The sequence below is a fragment of the Mixophyes fleayi genome, chromosome 3 (genome assembly GCF_038048845.1).
Source record: "Mixophyes fleayi isolate aMixFle1 chromosome 3, aMixFle1.hap1, whole genome shotgun sequence".
Taxonomy (NCBI): domain Eukaryota; kingdom Metazoa; phylum Chordata; class Amphibia; order Anura; family Limnodynastidae; genus Mixophyes; species Mixophyes fleayi.
Window position 1 is genome coordinate 27,256,065 of NC_134404.1, and position 27,094 is coordinate 27,283,158.

The window sequence follows — 27,094 nt, forward strand, 5'->3', positions numbered from 1 at the left end:
ATTTATTTATTGTGAGATAATCCGGGGTATAGGTACCATTTCCTGGTGTAGTTGGCTCTGAACAGCAGCAATAAATCACATAGTGCAAGGTTTTCGGTGTAACTGACCTCAGCCAGTTTTATTAAGCACATTTAAATAAACAAAACATAAATGAAAAAAACCTACTCTGTCAACATAAGGTTACTTGCTCGCCACAGTAGAGTCTCTTAAAAGGCACCAAACATCCTTTTACAGGACTGAGAGACAGAAAGATCAGGGCTGCAGCCTTTTACAGGCACCACACAGGTGTTACTCTGCTGTAAACATACTCTGTATATGTATATATATTCATCATCATCATCATCATCATCACCACTTATTTATATAGCGCCACTGATTCCGCAGCGCTGTACAGAGAATTCATTCACATCAGTCCCTGCCCCATTGGAGCTTACAGTCTAAATTCCCTAACATACACACACAGACAGAGAGAAAGAGAGAGACTAGGGTCAATTTTGATAGCAGCCAATTTACCTACTAGTATGCTGTTGGAGTGTGGGAGGAAACCCACGAAAACACGGGGAGAATATACAAACTCCACACAGATAGCAGGGGCGCACACAGGGGGGGTTCTGGGTCTCCAGAAAACCCTCCCCTCCGCTAACGAAGTGCCCCACATAGCGGCACTGTACTATATAGCAGCCGCTGCGCTGTCAAAGAAGCATCCGCGGCGGTGCTGTGTTGTATACAGCACCACCGCGGATACTTTTTTGACAGCTCTGCGGCTGCTGTATAGTACAATGCTGCCGAAACGGAGCTGCTGTGCATGCGCAGCAGCTTTCTCGCGGTTTTTTGTTTTTGTTTTAGTTTTTTTTGGTTGGGGGGAAACCCTCCCTTAAAATCATGCGTGCGCCCCTGGATAGTGTCATAGTCGGGAATTGACCTCATGATCCCAGCGCTGTCATGCAGAAGTGCTAACCATTTAGCCACAGTGCTGCCCATTTACTTTTGTAAACCTAGTTTAATAGTTACATTTTAACCCATTTAACAATTTCATATTCCATGTAATATTCTATGTTTTAAAGCAATATGTTTTAATTTATTTTCATTTTAAGTTGTACAATAGTTATCCCTCACTGATCGACTGGCTACCGGGGAGTCACAGAAAAGTTTTTGAAAACAGCAACAAGATGCGAGAATTTATTATAGAGAAATTTATAAAACAAGAGAAAGAACTGGACATAAATGATCAGAGGAATCTCATTGAATCTTTCCTTGCAAAGCAGCAAGAGGTATGTATTGAGCTTTTCATCTCCTTTGATGTAGAATGGTTTTATTTTTTATTTGCTTTAGAAATAAGCAAAATTGTGGCAAAACTCTGCAGTGTTTTTATAAATTTGCATTTTGCTGAATTTTTAGATTATGAATAGAGCTGGTCTATTGATGGTCAATTCATTATGCTGTATCTTTGGGTTTCGATTTGGAAGAGTTCAGGCCAAATTCCCTAGGTGAAATCTACAAAATGTTGTGGTCAAATGCAAAATGAGACAAATATTTTGCTGTACCAGTTTTGAAAATGGTACTTATCTTATTTGCTCGTTAATCAGTATGATTGTCTCCATGGGCCATTTCTTAATTGAATGTGTGTGGCATGAATAAATCTTAATCGATTCAGGGGTTGTGTGACTCAAGCAAAACTTTTTGCCATGTCGTCAGTAAAGATTATTTATAAAAAAGCCCAACTGCAACTACTTGTCCTCGTAGTACATTTATATGCGCACGGCCACCTCCTGGGTTTATGTAATCTGTGCTGGAAAATCAATGTTTGCTTACTTTTGTGATACTGCTGTTCCACCTGAAAGTATGGATGGTGGAAACAGTGATAAAGACACTTCTCAAGTCCTGTCTACTATCATTTTAGGTTCACTCCCTTCAGCAGTTTATTTTCTAACTTAAAATGCTGCTTGGTTTATGTGAAATCATGCGGTGTGATTTTTGGACTTGCGCGACCCATAATCCCTTTCTGTGTACTCTGAACTGTCATAGTCTTGCTGCCTTACAGTTTATTGTTCTTTGTTGTTCCTATGCATTGGTTAACATATGCTAATGCGTCCGTATTTATGTTAATTGTTCTATAAATTAGACAAATTATTTTTAAATGTCACCAGGTGAAGTATTTATTGAGGGAGAAAAGACAAAAAAAGGTCTAAGTTAAACAATTAGCATATGCTAATTGGTAATTGTTATACAATGCCCTACATTACACTCCTTGTGTCACACTTCTAGTATCCCAAAAGGAAGTTCAAATGTAAACAGGATTTATTTTAATATCTAAATCTAAAGTATCTAACAAGTGAAGTCAATAATCCCAAGGCAGAGAAAGGTTTGATGAAAGTATAAAATGATTGCAATCCAAATCACAAAAGGGAGCAAGGATCTGTGAAAATACTTCCGATTCTAACACAATACACAAGCAAAGGCTTCAGTCAGGGAATGTTTTTTATAGGCCAAACAGGAAATGAGATCCAAGATAGAATCTTCATGAAACAGTCCTGGCCATCTTGGATGAGGGATATTCTAAAGGCAAGTTCACAACAGAATGACCCATCTCAATGACGTCCTCCTGATGTCTTAGGAACTGGCTTCTCAGGATACTGTCAATGAAATGTTTTTACCAAAAGAGGGGCATGAACATCCTCAGAAGATTGCTAAGAGTAATCTTCTGGACCATACCCCTTCCAATAAAAAAGATACCGTAGTCGATTTAGAAAAATATGAGAGTCCAGGATCTTTTCGACAATGAATTTCTTATGATAATCAACTATAATTAACTCAGGAGGAGGCAAAGAGCGACCAGGAAATGGATTATGAACTGAAGATTTTAGTAATGATACATGAAAAATAGGATGTACCTTCAAGGAAACAGGAAGATCCGATCGAAAAGCCACTGAACTAATCTGAGCAAGGATCTTATATGGACCAATAAATTTGCTACCCAACTTAGTATATGGTACTTTCATCCTTAAATGTTGAGTTGACAATCATACTTCGTCACCAATAGTCAAAGTAGGAGCAGCTTTTTGTGATCTGTCAGCATCAGGTTTATATCTTTTTTGAGCAATTTGATATCTTTTTTGAGCAATCTCCTTTAATAATATGAGATTAAATTGCATTAGAGTCATTAAATCTTCAACAGCATGAATTTGAGAATTACAAGGTAGATTGGGGCATATATTTGGATCATATCATATGCAAAATTAGCTATGGGGAGGATTTCAACTTAATTGTCTTGTATGTGACAAATATAAAATCTGAGATATTGCTTAAGTGTTTGATTAGTTCGCTCCTCTTGGTCGTTTGACTGCATATAAAATGCAGTGGATAAGTTCAATCAAGAGATTAACAAAACTGTTTCCAAAATCTTGGTGTCATATCCACCCCTTGGTCTGACACTACATTCCTAGGAGTACTTACTTTATAAGTAAATTAGCTGTTTCTTTGCTGTAGGAGCACCCTGGTAGGGTAGAAAGTGAGTCTGCCTTTTGATTACCACATATATAGTGGTAATATTCTTAGATCTTGAAAGGTCTACATTAAAATCCATGGAAATTTAATCCCATGGACATATAGGTATTGCAAAGGTTTTAAGAGTCCAAAAGGAGTGCGATGAGTCTTAAATCTGGCATATATTGTACAAGATATTTTGTTAAATCCTCTTTATACTTGGGCCTTCAGAATGAATGGCTTAACTATTCTTGGGTTTTCTGGACTCCTTTATGGCCTGTTAATTTAGAGTTATAGAATAGTTGCATGACCTTTGGCTGTGCTGTTTCTGAAACATATAGTTGATGTGTCAGGTGCCAGATTCTGTTGTTATAGATTAATTTTAAATCTTTTGGAGGATCCATGATGGAAGAACTAGTATCATAACCATTCTTGATATCTGTCAATAACTTACTAGTACAATTAACACCCAAATGACCACCAAAGTTTTCAGATCATGAATTATTGTTTGTACAGGCTCTACCTGTTGTGCTATCTTGACATAGGCTGTTGAAAGAGTATCAGCTTCCTATTCTTCAATCCAGGTCTATAAGAAATTAGAAAACCAAAACTGTTCAGAAAAAGAGCCCATCAAGCTTGTCCAGGACACAATCTCTTTTCTGATTTAAGGGTTTCAATGATTGTTGAGGACTACTTGATGCTTTGTACCTTATAAGAGATGTCTCCATTTCGAAAAAGCAGCTATAATGGCAAGAATTTCTATATTCCCCACATCATAGCTTTTTTCAGGAGCAGTAATGCTCCTTGAATAGAAAGCACGGGGGTGAAGTAATGACTTTTCTCCTATTCTTTGTGATATTACTGCTCCTAGAGCTGAATCCGATGTGTCAGTTTCTAAGACAAATGGAAGTGTATTATTATGATGAATTAATATAGGAGCTGACATAAAGTTTTTTCCAAATTTAAAAAAACTAGCAGATGCTGGTGACCATTGAAAGGAAGAACACTATTTTGTGAGGTCAGTAATAGGGGCAACAATAACAGAAAAGTTCTTTATAAAACATGTCGAAGTCAGCAAATTGGATAAAGTCATTTCAATTAAAATCGAGCAAACTTGGTTGTCTTTGTCTGAAAAGATGCGTATGGCACGCTACGGTGTGAAAGGGCGTACGTGGCCGCAACACGTGGCACAAACAGTATTTACGCTTTTACATCCATTCGCACAAACACTCACATTTGTAAAATAGTACACATTAATGGTAGTTGCAGCACATAGTTATTTATGTCAAAATATAGTAGAGTTTATGTGTAATATTATAAGTTATATGCATATCAGTAAAACATATGGTACACGTTGAAGGAATCATGTCATGTGTGGTATCATACTAATCCCCTTCACATTTGCAACTGTCCGAAGGGATCGCAGAGTACATACGCAAGTTATTAATGTTAAGGAATTATGGACTATTGGGATTAGTAATCTTGGCGGGAAGATCAGAGCTCATCCCCTGGAGACATGACCCCCACCTTTGGTTTCCTGAGCTTAAACTAGAATATGATCTACAACCCCCTGGACCCTCCTGAAACATGGACCAATAGAAGCAAGCCACACCCTTTGCATTGTTTTACTGTATTTCTGTTTGCATATAAGCAGCAGCTCTTCATCTAGTGTTCAGTCACCTTGATCACAGACTTCAGGACTGAATGACTGTAAACTGGATCCAGAGCGCCTGCGATAAGTAACGGCTGTACTTATTATTATTTCGCTTGAATTATTCTGCTACTTTTTGAGAATAAATATTTGTGCGTTGGAAACACAAATCGAGATTCGACAATCGTTATTGGATAGCGACAAAATGCTCTTAACAAATGTCAATAGAAATTAGCAAGCTCCATAAATCATTGTAAATCTTTACCATTTTGAGGTATGGGTCAATCTATCACAGCACAGACGTTACAGGAATCAATCTTTGTGAAAATTGCAATTGTCTGAAGTCTTTCCAATAACTGTGGGATTAATGGAAGTTGATGTCTGTTCTTTATAGTAACTTTATTTATTTCTCGATAATTAATACATAGACGCAAATTACCATCCTCATTAGACACTGAGGTCTGATTCTCCTTTTGTACAATAAGAGGGACCATATTGATAGTATTTTAAAAAATTAAGGTTTGAAAGTCTCATTTATTGGCTGGATTATTGATAATGAACCAAGGAAGACCAAAAATTATGGGAAATATTGAAGATGTTATGAGAAAAAGTAAGGTCTTCCTTGTGATTGAATTTAATTATCAGGGACATTAGTTCTGTCTCATGTGTGATGGGGCCAGAATTCAGAGGGGATCCATCAACTGACTTCATCATCTTTATTTCTTGAAATGCTATATGATTTTGTTTAGCAAAATATATATCCATGAAGCTACCATTGGTTCCAAAATCCATCATTACCATGGTTGAACTAAGTCGAGAGTTTATATGAAGTTATATTGGAATTGGAAAATAATTTTTTATTGTTCTACTCCTTGGGATCCTTGTGGCTCTGTGGTTCTGGTCGCCCAGCATATTTGAGATGAAACAGCTTTCACCCAGGGCACATAAAGAAGTCCATCATTTACAGCCAAGCTCTGAGATACATTCGGATTTGTTCAGACAGTGAAGACAGAAAACAACACCTGTTATCACTGAAAAATACATACCTCCAACAAGGATACCATCCAATAGTTATAGATGAACAGATCCACAGGACCACAAGGATCCCAATGAGTAGCCTCCTGGTTTACAAACAGAAGGAGGTTAACAGCAGAGTGCCCCTAGTGATCACTTACAATCCCCACATGAACATCTTAGGGAAAATTGCTGCTGACCTTCAACCCATAGTTCAGAAAGACAATAGACTGAAGGAAATGTTATTATTATTATTATTATTATTATTATTATTATCCTTTATTTGTTAGGCGCCACAAGATTTCCGCAGCGCCGTACACCATACAAACAGTACACTATACAGGGTGAAACAGTACAAAACAATAAACAAAAAAATACCAGTACTTCAGAAACTCCAGGCTGGTTAATGCAATAAACACGGAGCAGAAGAACAGGTAGGGAGACAGGAGGGAAGAGGTACCTGCTCATGTGACCTTACATCCTTAGAGAGTGAAAACAGAACAGGCACAAGGGGAGCCAGGTGAGGCAAGGGGAGAGAGCGAGTGGAGGAGATGAGGGGGTTATGCAGATGGTTGGTAGGCTTTAAGGAAGAGGTGGGTTTTCAGTGCATGTTTGAAGGAGCACAGAGTAGGAGAGAGGCGGATGGAACAAGGAAGATCATTCCAGTGAAGGGAGGCGGGCAGGAGTGGAGAGGAGGTTAGAGATATAGGGGGCAGTAGAGTGAGAGAGAGCCTTGTAGGTGGTGGTGAGGAGTTTGAAAAGCATTCTGTAGGGGAAGGGAGGCCAGTGTAAGGCGAGGCAGAGAGGGGAGGCAGGGGAGGAGCGGCGTGAGAGGAAGATGAGTCTTGTGGCCGCGTTGAGTATAGAGTAGAGGGGGGAGAGACGGGAGTGGGAGGTGTCGGTGAGGAGGAGGTTGCAGTAATCCAAGCGGGAGATGATGAGTGCGTGTATGATAGTCTTGATGGCATCCTGAGAGAGAAAGGGACGGATGTGGGCAATGTTGCGCAGTTGGAAGCGACAGGCTTGGGCAAGGGAATGAATGTGGGGGGCAAAAGAGAGAGAGGAGTCGAGTGTGACCCCCAGGCAGCGGAGTTGGGTGACAGAGGAGATGGTGGTGTTGTTGACGACAATAGAGAGGTCGTAGTGGGATGAGAGTCTGGACGGAGGAAAGACAATGAGTTCCATTTTAGAGATATTGATTTTGAGAAAATGCGCGGAAATCCAGGAGGAGATGGCGGAGAGGCAGACAGATACACAAGAGAGGACGGCGGAAGAAAGGTCAGGAGAAGAGATGTAGAGTTGAATGTCGTCAGCATACAGGTAATACTAAAGACCGAAGGAGGAGATGAGCGCTCCAAAGGAGGAAGTATAGAGCGAAAAGAGTAGAGGGCCAAGAACAGAGCCCTGTGGGACACCAACAGGGAGAGGGTAGGGGGGGAGAAAGAACCGGATGTGTATACAGAGAAGGAGCGGTTAGCGAGGTAAGAGGTGAACCAGGCATGGACAGATCCAGGGAGGCTGAGAGAGGAGTTTGCAGCAGGAGGGGGTGGTCCACGGTGTCAAAGGCTGCAGAGAGGTCAAGGAAGATAAGCAGGGAGAAGTGACCCTTGGATTTGGCCAATAGGAGGTCATCAGTAACCTTGGCTAGGGCAGTTTCGGTGGAGTGGAGAGGACGGTAGATGGATTGGAGGGGGTCAAGGAGGGAAAGTCAGAGAGGTGACTGGCGAGGTGGCTGCAGACAATCCACTCAAGTAATTTGGAGGCATAGGGGAGTAGTGAGATAGGGCGATAATTAGCAAGAGAGGCGGGGTCAAAATTGTTTTTTTTAAGGGTAGGAGAGATAAGAGCATGTTTAAAGGAGGAGAGGACTACACCAGAGAAGAGAGATAAGTTGAATAGGTGTGTGAGATAAGAGCAGAGAGTGGGAGAAAGAGAGCGAAGGAGGTGGGAGGGGATGGGATCGAGAGGGAGGAGAGGAAAGAATGAGGGAGCGAACTTCTTCCCCTGTTGTGGGGCGAAAGGTGCTCCAGATTTGGTTGTTTGAGGGAGGTGAGGCGATGAGGGTGGCGGGAGAGGGGGAGGAGGAGGTGTTTAGTCTGATGGCCTCAATTTTGGAGGAGAAAAAGGTGGCAAAGTCAGTAGCGGAGAGGGAGGGCGGGACAGGAGGGGGGGGGAGAGGAGGGAGCTGAAGGTGGCGAAGAGGCAGCGGGGGTTGGAGGATTGAGAAGAAATGAGGGACTTAAAAAAGAATTGTTTAACGAGTGACAGGTTGGAGCAGAAAGAGGAGAGGATGAATTTATAGTGAAGGAAGTCAGCCAGGGAACGAGATTTCCTCCAGAGGCGTTCAGCAGTGCGAGAGCACCTTTGGAGGAAGCGGGTGAGTTTGGAGTGCCAGGGTTGAGGAATGAGGCGGCGTTGGCGGATAGCAGAGGCCGGGACGACAGCATCAATGGCAGTAGTGAGGGAGTGGTTGTAGAGAGAGAACGCCTGGTCTTTTTTGACACTAAAGTATTTAACATCACAACAATAAAAGAATACAACGTACCTTTTGTTCATCTGTCGGAAAAAAGTAGGATGTAGGTAAAAATCTATATTGCATCGATTAATAAAACCTCTGTATCTTTATGATTACCTGAAAATCTGGCTGGTTGTAATGGGAGAGCAGGTTGAAGTACTGTAGCTGAAGGTACTACAGCAGCAACTTGTCGAAACATAGTCTGTAGTTCTGTAATAACTTCATTTTCCAAAGTTATCCGATATTTTAGTTCTTAAACATTGATTTGCAACTCGGTTACTTTTTGGTTTTGTAGTTATTTATAAACTGAGTATTCAGCCCTTCACATTTTGTATGAAATTCTTGCAGATGTCTTGAGGTAGAATACAAACACAGATTTGAAAGTATCTGTAAAGCAGTTGGTTCTGTACTGGAGGACTTCGTCATTTTGGGCGTGTGTAACCTGTCACAATTTTGGCAACACAGATGGAAGTCCAATAGCCATGTAGTTCAAATATAAACAGAATTTATTTTAATATCTAAATCTAATCTAAAGTATCTAAAAAGTAAAGTCAACAATCGAAAGCCAGTGAAAGGTCCGGTGCAAGTATAAAACTATCAAGCAATCCAAATCACAAAAGGATGCAAAATTATGTGAAAACATTTAGTCCGAATTCAAACACAATGCAAAAGCATATGCTTTAGTCAGGAAATGTCTTTTATAGGCCCAAACAGGAATCAGTCCTGACAATCTTGGATAAGGACTATTCTAAGGGCAAGCTGATAGCAGAGATCTAAGATGGAATCCTCTTGAAGCAGTCCTCGCTATCTTGTATGAGGGATATTCTAAGGGCAAGTTCATAACACCTAGGCACCATCACCAGGGAGCCAACGGTCCCCAAACACCGTGGGGGAGGACACTCAGGGGTAAGGCTCATCATTTTCCCTCTTATGATAATATGACTAGTCCGTCCACCATTAGCTTCACCACTGTGGGAAAATTGCAGGGTTTATAACCTGTGTTTTTTACTGTATTGGTGTTCATGGATTGGTGACTAGAAACTGAGATTCCGTCACAAGTGTATGCTGTATCTACAATGAATCATATCTGTCTGGTGATTATATATCCACATTTCTGTATTGTTATCTACAGAATAAACTGCATTTTGAATGCAACAATCTGCTAAATCTAAATTTTGATTTCAAAGAACCCACTAAGACATGCGGTCTTCACAGTTTTTCTTTATTTATGATTACATGATGCATTTGTGCTTAACATTATATTCCCATTTTGTCCCCAAATTCATCATATCTGTGCCCCATTCCATTTTAATAATACAGATAGGTACAAAAGTTTTGTAAATTCTGTGACACTGATACACCTTGGCTGGTACCCCTGACCTCTTCCTATAGATCAGGGTTGCTGTGGATGGATCCCCCTGGCCTATCGCACTGGCCAGAGCTGCTGGGTAGCAGGCAAAGCGGTTGGGTCTAATCTATAGGTCACAGGAATTTCAGCATGGAAGACGTTGTGAAGCAGGTCTTTCAAGCAAGTGATGTTTATTTGCTCAAGTGCTCTGATAAGGACAGTTCACACTGATTAATGGTACCAGTGATTAAGAGGACACTAGAAACAGTAATGATACATTTCAGTGAACAAGGGCTCTTTTTTTATACAGTTTTAGAGACTAGTTTTGGCTGGGGGTAAGCCAGCCCCCTGATCAGATGGCTCCGCACAGACAGCAATATGTTATTCAAAGGTTAACATCAGGATGTGAGAGGCTCTTTAAACATGGATTTTAAATGCATTTTATAACAAAATTTGCACTTATTTGTGATATCCTACATCACGTGCTGTTTACATTGCTAGGATTCCTGTCTGTCTAACAAGACGTGCACACAGGTAACGATTCCCTGTTGTTCATTCAAATGTTGGTCCCTTACATTGAATAGTACTTACTTACTTACTATAATACTTACTTAGCATTTCCTGCTATCAGCAAAACAGATTTCTTCCTCACATATGCCTAAATGGAGATTTCTTCTAGAAAAGTTACAAAAAACGAATTTCCACCCCTGGTCTCAGAAATAAAGACATTTTCTATACCAAAATACACAGAATGTCAAAAATAAGTACATTTGCAATTATCATCATCATCAGCTATTTATTTATATAGCACCCCTAATTCCGCAGCGCTGTACAGAGATCTCACTCACATCAGTCCCTGCCCCATTGGAGCTTACAATCTTAATCCCCTAACATACACACATTTTCAATTATATAAATAAGTGCCCTGTGCTATTTCCTTTAAATAAATGTATACCATAAGTTATCTATAAGTGATCCAGCCACAAATTCCTTGACCTTATATTATTCATGATACATTATATCCACAAACCTTATTTGACCCTTACCTTTTTTCAGATCTAGTATAGCATTATGTCTCTCCCAAGCATGTTTAAAATCCCTTATTGTATTATATTCTACCACCTTTGCTCAACTGTGCCAAAACAAGACCCGCCTGGGCATGCATGGTATGTGGGGATGAAAGGTTAATCAAAATAAAAAAATCTTGGCCTGTTTAAAAATAACTAAACTCCCCAAAATATATCTCGCACTGCCAATTTCATTTATTTCAAGAGCTGACTCTGTTAGGAAGTATTCAGCTACTTCCTGACGAATTGCAAGATGGAATCACAAACTAATTAAATCAGAGTTACTGTAACAATTCCCTGCATAGCTGTAGTGCTATAGAAACCAGGCTTAGTTGAGCTTTAAATTCTTTAAAAACACAAAGACAGATCATGACTCTAAGTATGGTCATTTTGAAAATGAATTTGTTGCGCGTTTTTCTTTAAATGTACAAAAATCGGACATGTACACGTCTGTTTTCAACTAGAAGGAGGTCTGAAAAATGTCTCTTGTTGAATACGGGTCTCAGTATACTCTGCATATACGACACTTGCAGTATTGAGACAGACATAATGCACTACAGGTTATGTACCATACATATGTGGAATATAAAGTCCCTGGAGAATGCGCAGAAAAAAATAAAAAGTTTTTTTTTTCATTTGTCCCCCATGAAATACATTCAGCAGTATGTTATTAATGTCCACTGTACATTAAATGCATTTTTACAGTTGCTCTTGATTGCAAACACATGTTCAAGCATACATATACTCGACTGTCATCCCTATCATCTTGCACCTGATCTGTTTCTGACTGAAACATCCATACCTTAGAGATGCCCAAAGCTTGAATCGACATTGGCACGGCCCTTACTGTACATTGACTACATGCATGAACCACTTCTATTCCCAGGTCCACCAATTAAATTGTAGGCTGTTTGAAGTGTCCTTTGTGTTCAAAGATTAATTGGATGTTCTTGCGTAAACTGGCATATAGTTTCTTTCTGGGCACGCACAGTGCAATTTAACACAAAATATGACACATATCGGCATTTGCATTCCTTAATGAATCTCTGAGACTTGTACCAATAATCTGGCTTCTAAAATAACTGTTACACAATGGTTGGTCAGAAAAATGTTGCTTTCTCCTGAGCTTAATGCATCTCAAAAATATTGTATTGGCTACAAAGATTTTCTCATTTATATTATACAGGGAAAGGAAGAATCTACTTTGTATTTCCACGATAACAACTTAGTCGGGCTGGTCAACAATCTGTTTGCTGCTGGAATGGAGACAACATCGACTACTCTGCGATGGGGCCTCCTGCTAATGATGAAATACCCTGAAATCCAAAGTAAGAAACAAGTATGACAAATTATATTAATATTATTTGGCTTCATAGCTGAATGTGTCTGTAGTAGCATTGTGCTAGTCAGTTTTTAGGAAGCTCAGTTCTCCCATAACTCTGTTTCCTAGTTTTTATGCTATAGTGTCATTGTCCTTATGTGTCTATTAAAGAGACATCTCCTTTTTACCTTATAGAAAAAGTGCAAAATGAAATTGAAAGTGTGATTGGATCAGCTCAACCACAAACAGAGAATAGGAAACAAATGCCATACACTGACGCCGTCATTCATGAAATTCAACGATTTGGGGATATTGTCCCTGGTAATGTCCCACATGCAACTTCGCAAGACGTCACATTCAGAGGCTATTTTATTCCAAAGGTGAGTGGAGTTTATTAAATATTATTCTACAATCTATTTCTCTGTTTCTTTCACATTTGAATTGTAATAGTTTTGGACTTAGATTAACAAGCACTTCTCACCTGTCAGCCATCAATTATCTGGATGTCATATTGAAGGTGACTGGAACGTCTAAAATAAAGGAAAACTATTCTGAAGAAGTGGATAGATGGAATTTTTTACATTATAAGAGTTGTATTTTGCGCACCTGAAGGAATAACATTCCGAAACGCCAATTCCTCCGAATGAGAAGAAATTGTTCAGTTTCAGTAGATTTCAATAAAAACATTCTGAGAAACTTTATAAAGCATTTATTAAACAGTGCTATACTGAACATGTGACAAAGGAAGCTGAAGGGATTGACAGAAATCAACTTTTTGTTCAATCCCCTAAGGAGAAAATAAATGATATATCAATGGTTTTACCAGTCAATACAATAGTCGTGTATGGGATATCAAACATATTGTAACCAAAAATTCTGCTCTATTAGAACTTGATGAGTTTATTGGTCCTTATATCAATAGGGGAAAGAACATAGTGTCTAGGAAGTCCAGAAATCTTAAGGAAAGATTATCTCCGAGCCTCTTTAAGAGCAGTGTGGAAGAAGCCATACCTTTGGCTGGAATGGCCATTAAGGGTTTGTTGGGGGCTAGGCCCAATGGATTTTATAAGTGTGGTAGTGTGAGGTGTATTACCTGTGGATTTGCTGATCAGAAATGTATGGAATTCTCATTTATTTTAAGGGAGGAATTGCTGATAGATAAGGTGTTAGATCGTCAATCTACATATGTCAGGGGCGGGCTGGGCCGGGGGGCAGAGGGGCAGAGGCCCCCCGGGTCGCTCAGACTCACCGCTATTAGGGCGCCCTCCGGATTAAATTTCACAGGATTTTTAACGGCGGCGCATCTCATGACTTGAGATGCAGCTGCGTCAGCGCACAGGTGGCCGCATCACATAACACGTGATGCTGCCGCGTCATTAATGACGCGGCCGCTTCCCGTGTCATGTGATGCGGCCAACTGTGCGCCCCCCGTCTGAAATCTCCCAGCCCGCACCTGACATATGTATCTTATTAATTGCAAGGGCGGCATGCAGTACGTATTCCGCACTATTAGATCTCTAGGGGTGCAGTTCCAAGAACATCGACAGAACATCTTGAGGAACGTCAGAACACATAGTTTGGCAGCCCATGTCAATGAGTGCCAAAAAGTAAGACTGGAAGGTGTGAAAGTCTGAGCGAATGAACAGATAAATCCAAGCTAGGAGGGGGAGATAGATTTACTTTGCTTTGCAAATGTGAAGCTTAATGGATTTTCAGGTTGAAGACCTTAATAACACATTGTCTCAATGATACTATTGAATTAAATAATATTTAATTTATTTACTATGTTTTTGTTGGATCTAGGATATATAAATTGTATTTGGTTATGAACGGGCTTTTAGCCTTAACATCTGCCTTACTATACGGTGATATTTCGGTTAAGTTTTGCCTTCTATCACATATTTCTTCAGGGGATTTTTTGTAGTTATTTGGACAAATTAGAATATTAAGAACTTTTTGGTTATGTGTTGAGAAATAATAATAGAATTGTGTCCAATTTTATTATTTTTTTATTACTAATGTTTTCTTGGTATCAATTTTTATACATTTTTATACATACTTAGTGAAGGCATATAAGATGGTTGTCATTTATTCATTTATATATATTTTTTATTTTATATATTTTTATAATAATTATTGAGTCCATTAGAGTAGATTTATTAGTGTGTTTCAATTATGTATTTTATATAGTTGATGTGTCAGAGATCCTTAGTGGGGTTAATATATTTAATTTGTATTATTTTGCGGCTATAAATGGAGATATCCTCCATTTATAGCCGCAAAAGTTATATATGTGCTGGCTAAATGTGGAACTAGAATTGAGGATTGTATGAATACCAATACGTTGTTTGGTTTACCCCTTTTTTTGTGAATTGGAGAGTATAATAAAGACCTTTAATGGATAGGCTAATTGAGCCCATGTGAGGTGCCGGGATCCCATTGGTTGGCAGGAATCAGATGATCGCTGTTGCTGTGTATAAACAATGTCCGGATAGGGAGTGTGTTCTATATGCCTGTGATGAAACAGCTCTTTGTTGAGAAATGCGTCTGTGAAATTTTCTGGTCTGTGGAGTTCCATTTTTTTAACCCTGGGGTTGAGTCTCTTTTTTTCTTTTTTAAAGCTCTTTATTTTCAACAAAAGCATGAATTCCAGATTGTATATAGAAGGAACATTGAATCAATATAAGTGAAACAAATCAACAACCAGAATTTAGTACAGTCAACAGCAGGGCCGGACTGGGACTAAAAATCAGCCCTGGCATTTAAAGCTCACAGGCCCACGTGTTGTGGGCTCCATGCACTATATTGTTGCACACTGATGCTGGCGCAGTACAACATGATGTAGTATGAGTGTGTGTGGGGAGGGGGTATTTATTTCTCCTAATGACCCTCAACATTACATTTTTAGCATCCCAATTACATCAATAAATACCATGACAATACATTATTAATACCCAAATTACAGCAATAAATAACCCCCCACACACACTCATACTACATCAATCACCCCCACATTACAGCAACCGGCATCACCCCCACATTACAGCAACCGGCATCACCCCCACATTACAGCAACCGGCATCACCCCCCACATTAAAGCAACCGGCATCAACCCCACATTACAGCAACCAGCAACACCCCCCACATTATAGCATCCAGCATCACCCTCCACATTACAGCAACCGGCATCACCCCCCACATTACAGCAACCGGCATCACCCCCCACATTACAGCAACTGGCATCACCCCCACATTACAGCAACCGACATCACCCCCCACATTACAGCATCCAGCATCACCCTCCACATTACAGCAACCGGCTTCACCCCCTACATTACAGCAACCGGCATCACCCCCCACATTACAGCAACTGGCATCACCCCCACATTACAGCAACCAGCATCACCCCCACATTACAGCAACTGGCATCACCCCCCCACATTACAGCAACCGGCATCACCCCCCACATTACAGCAACCGGCATCACCCCCCACATTACAGCAACCGGCATCACCCCCTACATTACAGCAACCGGCATCACCCCCCACATTACAGCATCCAGCATCACCCCCCACATTACAGCAACCAGCATCACCCCCCACATTACAGCAACCGCCATCACCCCCCACATTACAGCGTCCAGCATCACCCCCAACATTACAGCGTCCAGCATCACCCCCCACATTACAGCGTCCAGCATGACCCCCCACATTACAGCAACCGGCATCACCCCCCACATTACAGCAACCGGCATCACCCCCCACATTACAGCAACTGGCATCACCCCCACATTACAGCAACCGACATCACCCCCCACATTACAGCATCCAGCATCACCCTCCACAATTCAGCAACCGGCTTCACCCCCTACATTACAGCAACCGGCATCACCCCCCACATTACAGCAACTAGCATCACCCCCACATTACAGCAACCAGCATCACCCCCACATTACAGCAACTGGCATCACCCCCCCACATTACAGCAACCGGCATCACCCCCCACATTACAGCAACCGGCATCACCCCCCACATTACAGCAACCGGCATCACCCCCTACATTACAGCAACCGGCATCACCCCCCACATTACAGCATCCAGCATCACCCCCCACATTACAGCAACCAGCATCACCCCCCACATTACAGCAACCGCCCCCCCCCCCCCACATTACAGCGTCCAGCATCACCCCCAACATTACAGCGTCCAGCATCACCCCCCACATTACAGCGTCCAGCATGACCCCCCACATTACAGCAACCGGCATCACCCCCCACATTATAGCAATACCCTCTCCTACTTATTAGCAATACTAAACACCAAACACACTACAACATTGCCACCACCACACCACCCCATACTACAGCAATACCACCAATTATACAGACGCCACTGTAGGAAACAATGTTTTGCTTTTTTCAAATCTCCCACAAAATAGCAACAACGAACAGAGTACTTACACACACATATAGGTAGCCGGTACCCTTTTCCCTCAATTAAATAGTAATCGAAGAATTTTCATGAATCATTCCACATGAAATAAAACTAACATATATCTAAAAAAAACATAACTATTGAATGATCAGTTGAACCCACATGGCCGCATTAAAAGTATTTCCATCTATAGCAAAATGTCAGAGAAAAATATTTTTGTTTTACTACAGTAATTGGATATGCGTCTTTTCTATTCATTTTAAATAACACAGTATATAAATTAAGGGGGATAGAGGAGGTGGGTGAGAAATAATTGGATGTGATCCATCAGTTTGATTAGATAGGAAACATTTAGATTATTTACCTGGAGACGTCTACCCCCTTGACTCACAGGCAGGGCTGACAAGAGGAATTTTGGGCCCCGATACAGCAACTTCTTTGGGCTCCCATCATATTCAACAATGAAAGACTTGCCTTTGGCAGAAGTTCATATGATGTCACACCGTAGTGTGCCCAGTTCATATTATGCCACATCGTAGTGCCCCAAGGTCATATTATGCCACATAGTATTACCCTCAATTCATATTTGGTCATGCAGAAGTGCCCACAAATCATATTATGGCATGGTAGTGCCCCCAAAACATATACCATACAGTAGTGCCCACAAATCATATTATGTCACAACAGTGCCTCCAAATCATATTATGCCACAATAGTGACCCCAAATAACATTATGCCATAGTAGTGGCCCCAAATCATTGGTAAAGCTCAGACGAAAACTCATTCACAAATAAAAATTGGTACAGCATATCAGATACTGAGTGTGAGTCCCAAGAGCAGCTTCATACATCAGTTACAATGCAAACAAAAATAGATATATTGACACAATTACAGATAAAATTTATGATAAGCAATGTTTTTTCCTATTAATTAAAAATCTCTGCACAGATAAATATGCAAAAAACATTACAGCGCAATAATGAGCAATACATAGTGTTAAACATTATTGGATACGCTGTAGTGTCCCCAGTTCAAGAAAGGATGGTTAAAAACATATTGCACACGAGAAAATATATGAACTTACCTGATTATGGCATCCTGTGTTCTGTTCTCCTACTGGGCGCGCTGGGCGAGGAGGGATCAGCAGCTGTCAGCTCACACAGGCAGTCGGGAGCAGGAATAGAGGGCAGTGGTCGAAGCAGAAATTTAGGAGTGGGGGTATAGAAAATATAAGTGAATGGAGTATGAAGGCTTAATTTTTTATTTTTTTTAACACTTGTCCCCTCTGTGCATTTCCATTCTTCATTATTACTTGTGTTTTATGATAGCTGCATCCCTGACATTCGAATTCTTAAGATGTCTCTCCCTTTACACTTTCTTTTACCTATGCCCCTGCACCATCTTCTCCTTTGTCCCTCTCTCCTTTCTCCGCTGGCTCTCACACTTCTTCCTGTACCACCTACTCCCCTGGCTCTCTCACACGTTTTCGTTCACCCTCTACTCCCCGGCTCTCTCACTCCTCTTCCTGCACCCCCTACCACTCTGGCTCTCTCACCCCCTCTCCCAGCGCTCCCTTCCCCTTTGGCTCTCTCACCCCCTCTCCCAGCGCCCCCTTCCCCTTTGGCTCTCTCACCTTCTCTCCCAGCGCCTCCTTCCACTTTGGCTCTCTCACCCCCTCTCCCAGCGCCCCCTTCCCCTTTGGCTCTCTCACCCCCTCTCCCAGAACCCCCTTCCCCTTTGGCTCTCTTACCCTCTCTCCCAGCACCCCCTTCCCCTTTGGCTCTCTCACCCCCTTTCCCAGCACCCCCTTCCCCTTTGGCTCTCTCACTCCTTTTCCAAGCACCCCTTTCAGCTCTCACCCCCTCTCCCAGCACCCCCTGGCTCTCACCCCCTCTCCCAGCACCCCCTGGCTATCCCACCCGCTTTCCCAGCACCCCCTGGCTATCTCACCCCCTTTCCCAGCACCCCATTGCTCTCACCCCCTCTCCCAGCACCCCATTGCTCTCACCCCCTCTCCCAGCACCCCATGGCTCTCACACCCTCTCCCAGCACCCCCTGGCTATCTCTCCCCCTTTCCCAGCACCCCATGGCTCTTCCACACTCTTGTCCCCCCCACGCGAGAATGAGGGCACCCACGCAAACACCCCAAAAATCGCGGCACCCCCACGAACCCCCCCCCCCCGAAAATCGTGGCACCCCCGCGAAAATCTCAGCACCCCCCCCCCCTCCGAAAATCGTGCCCCCCCCGAAAATCGCGGCACCCCCCCCCCCCCCCCGAAAATCGCCGCACCCCCCCCCCCCCCCGCAAAAATCGCGGGCACTCCCCCCCTTCAGTAAAAAAAACCCAGGAAACTCACCAGTGTGACAGTGCACCAGTGCACAGCATAACGAGGGGGGGAGAGCTGAGGAGCGAGCAGCAGAGGTGGCTGGTTCCTGGGGAGGAACCAGCCCCCAAGAAGACGGGAGGAGTCGGGCCAGCCCATCCAGCCATCAGCCCTTCTGGCATTTGCCAGAAGTGCCAGATGGCCAGTCCGGCCCTGGTCAACAGTACATATTCCTATTAGTATTTTCAAAGACAGGGTCAAGTCTCTTTTTTATGCAACCAGGAAAGTTCAATACACCACAGGATTGTGAATGAGACGGGTTGCAAGTTCTCCCTACATCTAGGAGCTGAAAGAGAGGATAAGTACCTTGTTTTAAATTGCACAATATATGTGTAACGATTACGTAGCGTGTACAACAATGTAGCAATGAAAGAATTAAATATGGAGTACTTGCCTTACTCTAGCTCAGCGCTGGCCGGCCGGTGGTGCTAAGTCTAACGAACCCCCTGGTGTTCACCAAGAGCCGCCGCAAGGCAGGCTGGGCTTTGCTGCGGAGAATCGCAGGTCACGGTCCACTGGCCTGCCTCTAGAGGTAAGGATGTAGGAGGTAGCCTACGATAACTCTGCAACTGGAAGGTAGGATCAGGATAGCTGAGGTCTGGTACACTTGGAGTGGAGATAATACGTTGTCAGCAAGCCTGGGTCTGGTATACGGGAGTGGAGATAATACGTTGTCAGCAAGCCTGGGTCTGGTACACGGTAGTGGATATAAATACGTTGTCAGCAAGCCTGGGTCTGGTACACTTGGAGTGGAGATAATACGTTGTCAGCAAGCCTGGGTCTGGTACATGGGAGTGGAGATAATACAATGTCAGCAAGCCTGGGTCTGGTACTCTTGGTGTGGAGATAATACGTTGTCAGCAAGCCTGGATATGGAACACTGGAGTGGAGATAATGTCTGAGAGGTCTGCAGAACTGGTACACGGAGGGACACACGAGAACCCCCTAGTCAGGTAACATAGGAAGTTGGTCTGACGCTGCCCAGGCATCAGAGCAGGTCTTTAGTAGGTTTGCAGGTTTGAATTCCCCGCCCCGACTGTGACGTGACAGCGGAAGAGAGAGAGGATCACGGCGCTGGAGCGAGGACGGGTGAGTTGTAACAATATGTGTGCTAAGAACTGTTCCCTATATATGGAGGGTTTTCATATTTCCTGCAAGTGTGTAATGGTACTTCAGCCAAGGAGAGTATTGTGATACTCAACATCATTAATTGTGGTGACTTTGTATCTTTTTTCCTCTGGACATCGGGATATTGTAATGAGTTCTAGTTTTCTGAACTTATGAAGTGTATTAGCATATGTTATACAATTTGTTATTGATTTGCATTTTTAAGATTTTCTGTATGATTTGCGCTCTCTTATTTTCATGTTTACTATTGGCTTTTCTTAGAGCAGGTCCAGATCCTGTTTATTGACAGCTGCAGACTAGAGTACATATTATTAAGGGTCTTCTCTTTGTTGTTCATTTTTCTTAAAATATTAATTTGTTTCTTCCTTACTGTGCATTGGTGACATACATTTAGAGATCTAGGGCCTGATTCATTAAGTATCTTAACTTGAGAAACTTCTTATTTCAGTCTCCTGGACAAAACCATGTTACAATGCAAGGGGTGCAAATTAGTATTCTGTTTTGCACATAAGTTAAATACTGACTGTTTTTTCATGTAGCACACAAATATCAACTTTAAATTTCAGTGTACAAATAAGCTATCAAGTATTTGTTTGCTACATGAAAAAACAGTCAGTATTTAAATTATGTGCAAAACAGAATACTAATTTGCACCCCTTGCATTGTAACATGGTTTTGTCCAGGAGAGTGAAATAAGACGTTTCTCAAGTCAAGATCCTTAATGAATCAGGCCCATAGATCCTAACATGGGCAGGGCTCCAGCTGTTAACTATACCCATCAGTAAAAGAACCTTGACAGTGATGGCTTCCACATTTCTTCAGCAGATAGCAGGAAGACTAGAAGCAGGCCTATAATATTTTAAAATATGAATATAAAATAAATATTGGTGCTTACACCTAAAATATTAGACCTCATATATATCCAACTAATCAGAAACTTATGAATGTCCAATCAATCAAAATAAGTCCCAATGTCCAACAATGTCCACTTCTTTAGCAAGGTCTTCACTACTTCCAGGAAAATTTCTTGTTACTTTATGCATAAGTCTCAAAATTATTTCCAGATATACATAAAAATCAAAACAAAAATCAAAATGTCAAAATTTTAACATTCAGTGATTTAATGAGTGTATATATATCTACAATATAAATGCCTAGTGGCGTGTGTGGAAAAAAAAAACAAGCTGCAGCGCCACCTGCTGGGCAGAGTTATACACTGACCTATATAATTCTTGAAGGAGAAGTGACAGTTGGGAGTGGTTGGTGGTTGCCGGGGGTGACAGTGGGGAGTTTTTAATACCTTAAGTAGCTTGATGAAGGATGTGGCGATGAAGATGAAGCATGAGGTGATGGAGAAAAATGATGAGGTGGTGACATGTGGACAAAACCACGTTAAAAAAGGGCGCTTGCGTCGGGAAGTAACGCTCTTCCCCTGAGGAGGCCTGGGCTAGGCCCTAATGCATGACAAGAACCTTTTTAACACCTTAAGTAGCTTGATTTGACTAGAATGCATGAGTATCATGCATGGGTTAACTTGTATATATATATATATATATATATATATATATATATTATATTTATATATATATTAGCTTTACTTAATTCAGTAATTTGAATATGAAGTCTATTTATACCCGTTTCTCTTTCTTGAATTTTCATAATAAACCTGTGAAGAGAATTATTACTTTATAAGGGGGGAGCAATGATGCTTATTCTGATGATCCATCTTTACATATACTTTTATATTTCTCCCAGGACACCGTCGTTCTCCCAGTACTGTCCTCTGTTCTGAGAGATAAAGCCTACTTTGAGAAAGCAGAAGAATTTTACCCAGAACATTTCCTCGACTCAGAAGGACATTTCAAGAAGATTGAAGCATTCATACCTTTCTCATTAGGTAACATTAATTCTGAGCATCTTTTTCTAATACTAGCGCTCATGAAAAATCAGTAATGTATACATTGTATCTAAAGTATGAACGATGAATAATCTTGAATGGAAATACTCTAAATTTAAAATCAGTATAAGCATTAAAGTTGAGTAATATGTATATTTATCTATCAATTCTTACTTGAGGATGAAGAAAATGTGTGAATGTACACAGACGTAACCAGAAATATCTGGGCCCTATAGTAGAATTGTGATGGTGCTCTCCATGCTCTGTTATAAAGCAATACTGAATATGATGGCTGCTACATCCGCAGTCAGTATCCAATAGGGCAGAGTATTAATTGGATTAATAGGAAACTGTCCCATGAATCTCAATTATATGTACAGACATTTGATCCTTATTTTATTCCAAATCATATAACTGCCTGGATAAATTAATTCATCTCCATTCTGCACAAGATCTACATCTCTCATCCACTCTCATCACATGCTCCCATTCCTGGTTACAGGACCTTTTTCGGGTTGCACCCACTATGTGGAATTCCCTCCCTTGCAAAATAAGACTTTCCTCTGGTTTTGAAACCATCAAGCATTCTCTGTGAACCCACCTCTTCAGACAAGCTTATAAAATTCCTCAACCACCATCTTAACTTCCCTAGGTTACCCAATTACCACTCTTTACATAGTTCACACAAGACAGCAACTCTTTCACTAACACTCCTGTTTGATTGTTTTATATAGCCCACTAATCACTTTTTACCTTTGCATTCTGGCTGCACAATATGCAATATGTAGCACTTAACCTCATGCACAAAACTGCAGGACCTTGTTACCTCTGTCTGTATTACCAAGTATTGTTTTATTACTGTGTTTGTTCCCAATTGTAAAGCGCTATGGTATTTGCTGGTGCTATGCAAACAAATGTTAAGATGATGATGATGATGATGATGATAATAATGATTTATTATATAACATTTGTACTTTCAGACATATTTTTCCTCTGGGACATGGACCCATGTACTGTCGGGCCCCATAGCAGTCACATGATTACTGTGGCTATAGCATCCATAAATATACAAAAATGTAAATTATAATCTGTTTTAAACATGGGTTGATCTACACATAACAGTATAATGCCTAATAATACTAAAATGACAATAAATATCAATACATTATACAAATTCACTTGTTACAAACGCACAGTGGAGATTGCCTTTTGTGGCGTGAACTAATTATCCTTGACAATTTAATAGGAAACGATTGCTGTCGATCAGGCACTTATAAATTTTAAAACATCATACTGTCACTAAAACTTGGTGAATTAATATACTGCATTCTTAAATAGACTAGTTCAGCCCCTAAAAAGGACGGCATCTGGTGTGTGTAGGCAGTTGCTCTTTTGTTATCCATTAGTTTGTAAGCTCTGTTGTGAGCAGTAACCTCCATTATGTATGACCAGTTTTCCCCACTGCTCCACACTGTAGATCATTGTGTCGCCTTTCAAATCAATAGTAATAATAATAATAACAATATTAATAATAATTATTATGACTGTTTGCTATGAATACTGGATAAATAGGTAGAATTTGCTATGGAATATGTTGGCACTATATAAATAAATGATGATGATGATGATGATGATGATGATGATGATGATGATGATGATGATGAAGTCCAATAGTTGGAGAGGAAACCAAAAGTATTTTTCTGCAATTTTTGGTCGGTTTTCAAACGACCTGATTTACTAAAGGCCAAACTGCTTTAGTACTGTTGGTTTTCAAATTGCCCCATTAGACATCACCATCCCGATTTTTAACATGTTAAGAGTGCAATGTTTGAAATTTATCAAATCTGCGACTTGACAAAGTTGCACTGTAAATGGTGCCTTCATCATGAAATAATAAGTGTTACCCCATCATAACTATTTTTTTCCCTGGGTAGCAATCAAATAGTACTGCCCCAATAATATAATCATAAGTTAATATGGATCTCTTAAAATATTGATAAAAAAAATTGTCCTCTTAATATAATCATATATTAATTTAGCCCCATGAATATATTCATAAGAATAGATTGCCACCTCTTTTTCTTTTCTGGTGGTTTTGTCTAAACCAAATGCAGCTTTCAAACCTTCACACATCGCTGGCGGTTTCATTGTAGCTATCATTTATTTAGTACATTCTGCAAAATGATAGCTAGAATCTGATTGGTTGCTATAGGCAACATCTCCACTTTTCAAACCCGCCGAAAAACTCTCTGCTTGATACATTTACCCCCCAGATTGTAAATCCTGCTGTTTGTATGTGAAAATTGTCAGCATTACTAATTAATACTGTATTAAAATGTATTAAATGTTGCTTTTGTTCACATATAAACTAGCAGTTAGCTGGTATTAATGTTTCCTATTTATGTTTTAACTAGGTAAAAGAAGTTGTGCTGGAGAGAACCTAGCCAAAACGGAGCTGTTTGTGTTCTTCACCACCCTGCTACAGAACTTCACATTCCAGGCTCCACCTGGAGCTAAACTGGACCTCACACCTGCATTAGGGATCACTAATGCACCATTACCTCATGAAATTTGCGCCATACCTCGCAGCTAGACATGTTTTCAGCCAAGATCTTTTCTAAGATATGTCATAATTGTTTTGAATTGTATCAACAAATTTTTTCACGTGGGACATTCTTTTGTTATCTACTCTTTATAGTAAATTACTTTTTTCTGTAACTATAATTTTGCAATAAATACAATGTAAATCAATTTGAAGAGTGATATATTGAATCTTCATCACATAAAAAAAAGTATAAAGGTTGGTGAGCACGAATGCCAGGCTGCGAGTGGTGATGAGTATTATCTTATCATTATACAATTGCATACTGCATATGCATAAATCGCATGGTTTGAATACTTGATATTTTTAAAACATGGGGTGATGATTACAATCTGTGTAGTTTCAAACCATGCAGTTTTATGTGAGTTTGGCCTTAAGTAAATCTGACGGTTCCAAACTGCACATAATATTGCCAAAACTGTGTGTTGCTGAAAAACCACACTTTAGTAAATTTACCCCTTCATCTTTTATCTGCTTTTTTTGCAGCCAAGGAGCAATTCTTCCTTAAACAATGTAAAACAGTTAGTTCCTGTTTTGTAAGAACTAATCTTTAGAAAGCTATTTTAATTTCTTATGAATCAAATTGTTTAAATGGGATGATGCTGCATATTGTAATATTTGAACATATGAGCATAAACCAAAATAGGAGCATGTGTACACGGAAAATTTAAATGACTGTTTAGTATATCTTCTTTCATTGGTTCTGAGCCATATGATTCATTTGTATTATTTGTTCTTCTGTGTTGTGCGAATGCGGTGAAAACTAATAATGTGATTGCGTTTGATTTGTGACCTAACTTTAAAAAGTATACTTGCAAATAACAGAGAAATTGATTTGCTAAAAATGATAAACCTTAATGCCAGCACTTAAAGTATTAATCTACATCAAAAGCAGGTGTAATCACTAACAAACCTCACAAATGCGACAGAGTAGGGGAATATAATAACATTTACAAAATATTCAATATTTACTGCTTAAGCATGTCATAGAAAACAAAGTGAGGTGTACAAATAAAATAAGTGTACTGTCAAAAACATAAAACGTATCCCTCTGAAGAAGTTATACCTGGCTATAAACAAGTTAGGAAGGTGGTTATATGGCAAATTGAAGATTTATCCAAGTTTTGAAATAGTCTCTACTGAATACTATTCTTGGAGACCCTAAATAATTATTACTATCAAGCTGCGGTCTGTGACATCTTATGTAGAATCATATAGGACCCTAAATAGATGTTTGACTCTGATGTATAGTTAAGTGTATCTTGATCACCTAAATTACTGATAAGAATTATCAACAAGACTGATTTCAAGTTAGCTGGATAACTAACTATACCTTCTTTCTGTAAATTGTATATTTTGTCATTGTACATTAACTATGGAAACATTTAGATCATTATGAGACACCAAACTCCTGCTTGCATCTAAGGTACTTTGTATCTAATTATCATGTTTTTCATTCATACCAGGACTGATATCTTTATTCAGGATCTCTACTGCTTAAACTGTGGGACATGCCTGGTTCTGAAAGTGACTGTCAATCTATATCTAAAAGTCTTTAATACTTTCTTAGGATTGGATTTTGTGCTTTTCCATCAAACCAGCTGTATGTATATATATATATATATATATATATATATATATATATATCTCTACTATATAAATGCCTAGTGGCATGTGTGGGAAAAAAAAACCAAGCTGCAGCACCACCTACTGGGCTGAGTTATACACTGACCTATATATTTCTTGAAGGAGAAGTGACAGTTGGGAGTGGTTGGTGGTTGCCGGGGGTGACAGTGGGGAGTTTTTAACACCTTAAGTAGCTTGATGAAGGATGTGGCGATGAAGATGAAGGATGAGGTGATGGAGAAAAATGATGAGGTGGTGACATGTGGACAAAACCACGTTAAAAAAGGGCGCTTGCGTCGGGAAGTAACGCTCTTCCCCTGAGGAGGCCTGGGCTAGGCCCAAATGCATGACAAGAATCTTTTTAACACCTTAAGTAGCTTGATTTGACTAGAATGCATGAGTATCATGCACGGGTTAACTTGTATATATATATATATATATATATATATATATATATATGTAGACAACAAGATATAAACACTGGCGCTCAATGCAGTATTGTATAAATGAAGTGATAAAATTAAACCCACATGTACACCTCTTCCATGTGAGGAGGCAGCCTTCCTTCAAAACTCTGGCTGGTAAGGCCGAAAATAGATATGGTAGGTGCAACAGAAGGAGGGCG

At 40.4% G+C, this 27,094-nt stretch overlaps 1 protein-coding gene across 2 annotated transcripts in view; it reads left to right on the plus strand.

The window, feature by feature from the left end:
* Positions 1–24,992, plus strand: part of LOC142143424 (cytochrome P450 2K1-like) — a 56,514-nt gene extending 31,522 nt beyond the window's left edge. For both annotated transcript variants that reach the window (XM_075201261.1, XM_075201262.1), the window contains exons 6-10: positions 1,095–1,271; positions 12,265–12,406; positions 12,595–12,779; positions 22,100–22,241; positions 24,656–24,992. In XM_075201261.1, the coding sequence (XP_075057362.1) occupies positions 1,095–1,271; positions 12,265–12,406; positions 12,595–12,779; positions 22,100–22,241; positions 24,656–24,834 (825 nt within the window). In that variant the 3' untranslated portion in view covers positions 24,835–24,992. The remainder of the gene's footprint in view (positions 1–1,094; positions 1,272–12,264; positions 12,407–12,594; positions 12,780–22,099; positions 22,242–24,655) is intronic.
* The last annotated feature ends 2,102 nt before the right edge of the window (positions 24,993–27,094 follow it).